Consider the following 10,007-nt stretch of genomic DNA (forward strand, 5'->3'; position numbering starts at 1 on the left):
AAATACTTCCATTATAAATTATAAAATATATATAAATATAAGATATGAGAAAATAGAACTATAATTTTCAACGTTATTCTTTCTGCCTTTAAAAAAATAGCTAAATTTCAAGAACAGGAATTGTATTTCTAACAAGATGGATGATGATTCAAAGTTGGATGAGAAAATAGAAGCTTTCTGTTAGTCCAGATGCTCAGAATTTATTACCATTTTACTAACCCAATGAGAAAGAGTAATCCAGACTTCACACTTAAAAGTATGTGTGTGTGTGAAATGACAGTGAGCAAGGGATAAAAAAAGGGCTTTTATTTATTTTTTTTCCGAACATATTTAGTTAAAACAGAGAATTTATATGACCCTAAGGCTTTATTGAATGGAGGCTACTGAGAGAAGGGAATGAATTCTATTAAGTAAATTCTCTAATCTGATATGGACAAGCGATGGATTGTATGTAGTTAAATATTTTCACTAATAGAGTGTTACTCTATAAATATCAAATAGATTATTGATTTTGAGATAATTTCTATGTGCTTAATTAAAAGACTATAGTGAGCATAATTTTATCTCGATGATTCAGATGATACTTAATGCTTTTGAAATAGCTCCAGGATATTATTTTAAGCTTCCATTTTTTTTTTGCCTCCTACATGTGTGAAAATACTGATTAAGAAATTCAAAAGTATTACGTGCAAGGGACCCTGAGAGTAAGGATTTGTAAAATGTGAAACTGAGGCAGTTCATTATAACTGAGTGCAGATCTAATTTGAGGATGATCTCAGGATCTTTTTGAAATTCTCCTATTGCCATTCTGTTTTCATGAAAGATTAAAATGACTCTTTCTTTTAGTCACGTACATTGGGAAAATGAGACACTTCCATCTCTAAAGGCTTAACTTATGTTGAGACAAAGAAAAAGGAGTCATAACCACTTCTTGAATTAATTACCTACTGCCACAGAAAGAAAATATATACTGAAGGTAGCTAAAGAATTAACTAGACCACTTGTTAGTCCCAAACTATAGGTAGTTTTTACATTTACCAACAGAGAAATGACTTGAATCCAGAACTATTGCTAACTGCCTTGTGTTACATGGGAAACAAACCCAACTATTCCATAAAAGATATATGACAGTTAACAAAGAGAAAAAAGACTGGTTTTGTTAAAAGAAAAACTGATTTTAAATAACTAAAAAAATCTACCTCTACTGTATTGAAAACCTGAAGTGTTTTCAGAATAATTATAAAGTTTTCTTATTTTCTATTTTCTCCATCTAAAATGTCACTTGTTTATAAATTATCCGGATGAAAACATATTAAGAGACAGAAGAATAAGCTGAAATTGTTTTTATAGCTTGCTTTTTATAACAAGTTTTTACAATAAGATTTTATAACTTTGATGATAATCCTTTTCTGATTTCAAAATTCCGCTCACCTCAAATACCACTTCCACTTGGAAGTCTTCTCTGATAATCTTAAAAGTCTCTTTTCTTCTGGACACTCACAGAACTTTACATGTACCTACTTATAAGAAATCACTTATTGCTATCTGCCTTGCATTTTGGTTACTTACATATGGCTTATTTCCTTCTACAGTGACAGCCAGGGCTGGTAAATAGGAGTCATCCCACATAGCAATGGCAGTTGATTCAGAGAGCCTGCTTGGGCCACTAGGACGAAAAGGCTCTGGGGTCACAGTTGAGTTTAGTAGAAAAGAGCAACTTGATTAACGTTACTATCTTCTGGTAGGCAGGGAGAGCATCTACGGCAGGCATTTGCTGGCCTTTGCACTGTTAGAATCTATATGGGTAATCTTCTGGTTGAATGCCCTATGGTTAAATGAATGATTCCTATATAAAGTGAGTGAAACCTAGGAGGTATGATGACAGCCTGGGTCAGCTTTTTATAGTTATGCTCATTACGCAAGACTGGTATAGCCCTCTGCGAGGAGGGTCACAAGCCCAGTCCCTGCTGCCTCTTTGCTCTCAGTTTCCCTCCTCCTCTACCAATGACTTTTCCCACTGCCTTCTTCCCTTTATCAAGACACTCCCATAGAGGTGAGAATATGCAGCTTACTGGCACTGAGGGAGGTGGGGGAGCAGGGCTGGAGCCCTACCACTGTGGTAAAAACTCTGGAAAGACAACATGGCAGAAAGCAGCTGTGGAAGTAAGCGACGGTGGGCATCCTTTCCCCGCTCCTGCCCCATCGCCACAGCCCACATGCTCTATTCTTCGCACAGGGACTTGACTCCTATCAAAAAATCTCAAGCTTTTCCATTTACTCAGGTTAAAGAGATCTCCCTGGATGAGCTTGGGAAATGACATAGTGAAGGACACAGAAGAGAGAGCACCTTTGGGTGTTAAAATCCTATCCTTATCTAGCGATTCCAGTTATCAACACTGAAAAATCCGATGTTGTCTCTAAGTACAAACTTCAGCCATTGGCATATGTCACCTACACCGCTTCCTTATTATCCCTCCTTTAAAATGCCTCACTTTAAAAACTTCTTAATGAATTTACTTCAAGGAAAAGTTTATATTACTTCTTTAAGTCCAAAACCATCACTTGATAGTAACCCTAAAAATAAATATATCACTCTTAAAATAAAAACGTCTGCCAGTGCACTGCCCATGACCACCTGGCATACCTTCAATGGAACATGCATCACACCTTGAGAAACATGTCTCATCCCGGTAAATGAGACATTTGTTTTGAACCACTTTATTATTTCCTGATTTGCTCATAATAAAGGTCGAATCTTTCTTCTCCCTCAAACCTAGTTAAGAAAGAAGTACTATACTACTTGGGGGTGGCAGTGGGCATTGTTTTCTAGGGAACCCCAAGTGCGTGAAAGCATTCTAAGAAGTATGAAATACAGTATAGGAATAGATGGTAGGGCTATTTTCCTCTTAAAATCCATTGTTGTACCGAAGTTCTAATATCTCATTTTGTTTGAAAGGCCTTATGATGAAGAAAATTGGAAAAGTGATCGTTTTCATTATTGAATAGCCACAATGTATGATGTTTCAGAAAGTTCTGCCTCTCCAAGTTGAAACAATTGCTTTTCCAAATTTAATTTTCAAGTCATCTCCATTTATACCAGTTTCAAATTAAGAAACCTATAGCCACCATATTTCGTTCAATTTTCTGACTCTCCAAAGTATGTATGTCCAAAATAAAACCTGCATCTTTAAGGAGAAGCAAAATCTGCTCTTTTAAGCCACCTCCTTTAGATCCTGTGTGTTTATGTGAGCTCTCCATTATTTTTTCCCAGACCGATTTCTCAATAAAAGCAGTTAAAAGTTAACAATAATTGGTGTGTTTATTGTACCTTGACAGAATGATTATGGAAATCTGTAACAATAATCTCATTATTGCTATTCACAGCTGCAAAATGGGGACCTGCAATAAAGATTGGAAAAAAATATGTGATGACCATAACAACGAAAATGGTTACAACAACTTAGGAATTACAAAATTTAATATAGTACTTAGTTATTTAAGAAAGGACAAAGAAGCTGGGCCTCAGTTCTTGAGCCAGATCTCTGGCTTCAGGTAACAGGGGTCCTCTGTCATTCAGCACTTGGGACTGGCTACTCTGACTTCCTCCAGCTTATGCCTGGCGTTGCATCAGCCCTAATGAAGTGGGACGAGCATCAGAATTCATTCTCCACATCACCGTCTGAACGTTAAATCTGCCAGCTTCTCTGAGTATATATTAGTCACTTTAGGATCCTCAGTTCCCACTGAGGAAAGACATGGTAACCCTTAGCATTGAGGGAATAAAAGACTCCAATGTATAACATTTTTTTAAAAAAGTAGAGCAGAAAACTCTCACTTTATAATTTTGGACATTCAGAACCTGGCAGAACTGGAGACAAAGCACAAAGAAAGATTATGCAAATTAAGATTAAATGCCAAAAGCATCCTTTCAAAAAGGAAATTTAATAAATTGTTTTCTGCCTCCTCTCTCAGATGTGAAAAACTAAGTAAGCTTATGACTACAAAGTAGTACACCAAAGAGAGAAATAAAAGAGACTGCTCTTCCCATACTTAGCAAATACTCTGAACCCTTACTCTCGTCTAATCACCTAGAAAGGTGAAAAAATTCTCATTTAGAGATTTCTTTAAATAAAGCTACAGCTAGGGGGAAACAGGAGTTATTCCATTGTTCCTCAAACATTCTTATTTTTAAAATATTTTATTTTAAAATTTATATTTTATTTCCTATTAACATTAGAAGATTAGACTTCTGAGTTGTGAAGTGCCACCAATAAAAACCACACACGGACTGCAGTTCAACTTACTGCGGTGGGTAATTGAGAAGCATCTAATAACCATGCTTCTGCTTAGATTTCATCCCTCGTATCTTTTCAAAAGCCAGCAAACACATTGGGGGTGAGGAATCTTCAACAAGCTCCAACATCATGCAAATGCGAGCAGAAGAGCCATAAAAAAGGGGGTTTACATATTACCATCCAGTGTACCTGCAAACTGCCTGTCCCCGTTTCCACGGCTACCAAACCTGGTGACTATTTTCCCGTTTGGCTGGAAGATAAACACACAGCACGCCTTGTTATCCACCACGATGATGTGCCCGTTGCGGTCCACAGAAACTCCTTTGGGCCCCATCAACTTTCCTGATCCAATTTTTGTCTGTTAGAAACAAGTACAGAAGTGAAGTTTAAAACACTGTAGAACTCGAAGACGGACATTTATTTTAGGAAACATTTACTTGAATGTGCCAACAGGGGAGCACAGACTCATATGTCACGATGATCAACCATCTTAGAAAACTACCTCTGTCACATCCATTATCTGCTACTGATACTTATATGAAATCTTTACTTTTTAAAGGGATCACCACCAGAAATGTTCTCTAATCCCCTTAACTAGGATCACGGTTCCCTTCTAAAGAAGCAGTGTGGCACAGCAAAAGATCACTGGACTAGGAGTAGGGAGACTGTCCCCTTTCCCAACGGAGACATGAAGATATGTGCAAGAAAAAATATGGAGAGTGGGGTGGGGAGGTTCACACAGGGGAGGTTCAGCTTTTGTATGATCTTTTATTCTTAGAAGTTTATAAATGACAAATTCAGAGTTGATCGCTTTAGAACAAAGAGATTTACTTAGGATAGAAGCAGTGGCATTCTGGCAAGGGAATTTGTTGTGCAAATTTGATTCTGATTCTTCAATCTGGCCCAAAGCTCAAAGAGACTATAACATAATAGCTTGCAAAAAAAAATTGTGTACTTTCTTTCATGTCTGAATGAAAGATATGTCAGTAGGGATTAAAAAGAGAGAAGAGTCTGATTATTAAAATAAGATATTATGCTACCTAACATTATGAACGCTAGTTGTTATTAGAATGACTCAGTCATATAATACCAAGTAGATGGTAATTAAGTAGCGTAAACACAGAAAATAAAAGATGACTGCCATTCTGTCATGTAGTGAGAACTAGCACAGTTCTAAAAGAAAAAACTTAAATGTTGACCCCAAACCTCTTTTCCTTCCACTTCCCTTCATTACTTCTAGTTTAGTGGTATTAGATTCTACCAAGTAAAATAAGAATTATGGCATTGGGCCTGCCAGTGTGTTCCCATCTTAAACAGAATAGTAAGCAAGGAAATTTTAGACCCTGGCTCTGGAACTGTCAAATGAAAGTATTTAGCTTGAAAAATAGGTCCTTAAATTAAAGACAGAAGAGATGAGATATGTTAGAATGTGGTGACCAGGGGGCTCTGTATCTGTGCTAGAGTCACAAAAGGTTCCTAGATGAACTGAAAGATATAAGGGAAGATGAAGGGAAGATGAAAAGGAAAAAATTAGAGGCATGAATATTAGAGAAATTAGTAAAAGAAAGAAAAGGACATAAGATGTTCTTTCCTTGGAACTATTAGAAATAAATACAAAGAACCCACCTTTATGTTAAAGGTTTGTCTTTCTGAGTACCTGCTTAATTTGACTGAATCCCATCAAAGAAGAAAATACCTTCTCGAAGGTATTTCAAAGAAGAAAGTATCTGTCAGTGTATAGTCATGTACATCAAACCTGGATGAACTCTCATTATCGTACTAAAGTATTTTCACTTGCTATCCTTCTACCCTTTGGGTTTCGATTGCCATCTATCATAAATAAAAAGGGGGGTGTTGGTGGGTATGTTGAAACTATACATGTCCATTCCCCCAGTACTCTAGAAGGCATGAGTTTTCTTTAGTGTTTATTCCAATTATTACCAATAGCATTTCAACCATGAGAATCCAATTCTTCCAGGAAGAGTGTCTACTACATATAGAATATTGAACCACTGAAAGAAAAAAGCTTAATTCAAGAAGGCCTTCCCTCTTAGATAAAAAACTTCTGTTTCAATATGTTTTAATATATTAGGTATATTAAACATAATAGATATAAAACTCCTGTTTTAAATCCTGTTTTAGTATTTGTTTCTGAATTTAAAAAGACAGGTCAAGGTTTTGCTAGAGTATGACACAAGAACAATGAGTTGTCTCCAAACTAGATGGGTATTTTCAAAAGGTCTCTGAGTTGTTCTCATTCTATTGATATTAATGTTGTCGTATTTGGGTTTGGCTTACTATAAATACAATTATGAAAACACAAAAGAACAGGAGAAAGTTAGAAATATAGACAGGCAAGAGACCTTTCTGTTTACATCGTCATCTAATAGAGTCAGCACATTATGAGTGGGACAAAAAAAACAAGGGTAATTGAAGAATTGTGCGTAACATGGTGGAATTAAAAATAATAGCTTTTTATTTCCCTAGCTAGAAAAAAAACTGCCCCACACAAAACAGACGCTCTAATCTGAGGATTAATAATTCTGTAACTTGTTTAATAAAAATTATGTGACCGTAGAGAACAACTTTAGAGGAAAATGTAAATTCCTCCAATGAGAGACTAATGTGTGAACTTTGCGCGATCTTCAGGACTCCAGAATGGGTTATGAATGGCATCACCTCCGAACATTTACACAAGGAAGAGATGACCACCAGGAGCTGTCATGAGGTCTGAAAGCTCAAATCATAGCTGGTCAAACCGACTTTGGTTTCTGGACAGGGTTACTAGAGGCATCGGAAAAGAACATTTCTTAGATGCCTATTTCATATGAGGCACATAGAAAATCCAGAAATAAAATTTCATTTACTCCTTACCCAAATCCTATGAGATAGCTTTTCTTAAATCCAAATTTGAAATACAAGGCTATTAAGGCTCAAGGGAGTCATATCATTTTCCAAAGGCCAAATAATTAAAGAACCGCAGAACTGGGATTCCCATGGGTTGATCTGTCTGAGTTAAAGTTCATGGTGTCAACTGAAAAAGAAGCCTCCAACAGGCCAGAGAGGGGAATACAGAAGGCATAGTGCATACGGCCTTCAAAAACACCTTTGACAAAGTGTCTCACAATCTTCTTGTGAGCAAGTGTAGAAAATGGGCTGGATGATAACATTCTTTGATGACACCTTAGAAGAGAGATTTCTGTTATGACCAGAGAGCTCTCTACTCTTCAGTGACTTGCTGAAAAATAGATGATGCTGGGAGTGATTGCAAATGTGTCAAATGATGGGATCCCTCGAATTGTAGCTCAACTCACATTTTCTCCATGAAGCCAGGCCTCATTTTCTTTTCCTTCCAATTCCTATGATACGTACTTCAACGCTATGCTTTTAGATTGTACCAAACAATTTATGCCTGATTAAAGGCTGACATGAATTGTTTTCTGTCATGTCTTGTATATTAGTCTTTAATCCTCAAAGGACTTGTATATTTTTAAAAGGTAAGGACCATATCTTAGAATTCTGATTCTCCCATAGCATCTGTCACAGGTCTGAGAAAGTAGAAGGCACTTCATAACTGACAAATAAAAAAAATAACCTATTGGTTATTTTGGGAAATATAAATTGCCTCTTAACAACCCTTTTCTAAAGGTTGTTAGTTTTTCACTGAATTGAATTAAAATCTAATGATATAAAAAAACCTGAGTAACCTAATTCTTTGTAAAATGAAGCCACATTTAAGATACATATGAGTAGATTTATGACAATATCATTGTTACTTTCGCTTCATAAAACTTAGATATAACAGAGTAAAGATGACTTTGTGTCTGAAGAACTGTTGGATATTCTATTGGATCGCAAAAAAAAAAAAAAAGCCATTTTATTTTGTATTTCCTGTTCCTTCTCTCTACTGTTTAGTGGCCAGTTGGTAGTTAATCTTACCTTAAACTTCCCATCTGAAGAGAAAATGCTAACCCATTTATTATCATAATCTGCAATAATTATGTCCCCACTGGGATGCACAGCTACCCCTGTGGGCCGCTGCAGCTGCCCGGGCGAGCGTCCCCGTATGCCAAAACGACTCTTGAACTGGCCATCGTTGGAAAATATCTGTAAAACAAATTACATTCATTGGAATGAGAACTCGCACAGAAATTAGTGAGGAAGAAACAGGCCAGTGCCTTTGTCATATGTACTACAGGTCAGAACTTGTAAATTCTATTTGAAGAAAAGTGTACACATACATTATAAGCTTCCCTTTTTCCTTTGTCCCATGTACCTCAAGTCTTAAGTAGGAAAATATACAACTCTTACCTATTTTATCAACATTAGTGGTTAAAGGTATACAATTAGGGGCCATACCTGCACACATTGGTTGTTACTGTCTGCAATTAATATCTTTCCACTCGTAGATGCAGCTACCCCTTGAAGATTTGTAAATTCTCCTTTATTTCTTCCTTTGGTACCTAAAAATAAATTATAAAACCACAGAAATTAAGCAATAGAGAATTAGATTTCTCAGTTTCAGCAAGAGAATTATTCAGGCTTCCATATGTAACCTGAGAATGCACTGTTTCTAAATTATATATTTTAAAAAAGAAACCCCCTCACACCGTGACCTAATTCTTATGCTACTAAACTTTTTAAGACCAATCGAGTCCTTGAAAAAATCACTTTTTTAGGCAAATGTCAATCTTCTCTTATTAAGTTATAGTTGCATATTAACATGATTAAAATATATTTAGATTCCACAAAGACACAATAAAAACTAACATTATGATTGAGAATATACAATAGGAGAGGGCCTTTCTTTAGAGTTTTACTAAAATCTCACTCTCACTCAGTAGCTCTTAGAAGAAACCTGGACACTTGACTTTTAGTGCATTAAACAAACCATAAGGCCACCGAAGTTACAAAACTAGCAGGCTGATTTTCATATTCTGGATTTAATTTTGTGTTATTTTCACAGACTCAGTATCTCACAGGCTGTAGATTCTTTTTGAAAATGTAAAAGGTATCCTGACAGAGCACTTTCTGGATGAAACAAAAAAAGAAAGGCAAAAGAAAACAAATTAATCCAAATAATATTCTCATCTTTACTGATTTTTTTTTTTTTTTATGAAAGAGATGAGGCTGGAAAAAAAAATTAGCAAAGGCATCTGTGAGTTAACAGATGTCTGTTTTGTTTCCAAAGACGTGTCTATAACTTATTTCAATGGGAATAACAATGGATGCAAACAATACATTTTGCTCAGAAATAACTAAGAAGGAGGTTTAAATTTTCATAGAGAGAGAAAGTTATGCTTCAGTTTTATAATTTCATTTACATTCAAAAGAGCAGTTTGATATTTTGTTTTTAGGCACCCATACATTACCTCAGGAAAGAGCAGACAAAGATACTGACAGTGGCTTAACTTCAACTTAAACACACACTTAAGCCCTGCTTAGGAAGAGTTAAGACTCTTTTGAAACCAGATTTATAGGTTAGGAAGTGAAACTAGTGATGGGATTAAACTCAGAATAAAATCAGCAACAGAATTTCTGGGTAGATGACCTGGTTCTCACCAGACCCGCAGGATACTTGTTTTATTGAAATCCTGGACTCACGTCTTCCCTTCATCTCAGTATCTCATCTAATGTCAAAGAAAAATTTGAGGTCCAGATCCTCAAAAGAGCATCTTCTACATTGTAGAGGAAACTTTTATTTTATTTCAA

General features: G+C 35.9%; 1 protein-coding gene across 5 annotated transcripts in view; it reads right to left on the minus strand.

Annotated features, from left to right (window-relative positions):
* Positions 1 to 1,281: 1,281 nt before the first annotated feature.
* TRIM2 (tripartite motif containing 2) overlaps positions 1,282 to 10,007 on the minus strand; it is a 120,820-nt gene continuing 112,094 nt past the window's right edge. For all 5 annotated transcript variants that reach the window (XM_025042644.1, XM_025042648.1, XM_025042671.1 and 2 more), the window contains exons 7-10: positions 8,655 to 8,758; positions 8,235 to 8,402; positions 4,485 to 4,653; positions 1,282 to 3,399 (exon numbers count right to left, since the gene is read on the minus strand). In XM_025042644.1, coding sequence (XP_024898412.1) covers positions 3,320 to 3,399; positions 4,485 to 4,653; positions 8,235 to 8,402; positions 8,655 to 8,758 — 521 coding nt within the window. In that variant the 3' untranslated portion in view covers positions 1,282 to 3,319. The remainder of the gene's footprint in view (positions 3,400 to 4,484; positions 4,654 to 8,234; positions 8,403 to 8,654; positions 8,759 to 10,007) is intronic.

This window comes from Pteropus alecto, unplaced genomic scaffold (assembly GCF_000325575.1).
Source record: "Pteropus alecto unplaced genomic scaffold, ASM32557v1 scaffold50, whole genome shotgun sequence".
Classification (NCBI taxonomy): domain Eukaryota; kingdom Metazoa; phylum Chordata; class Mammalia; order Chiroptera; family Pteropodidae; genus Pteropus; species Pteropus alecto.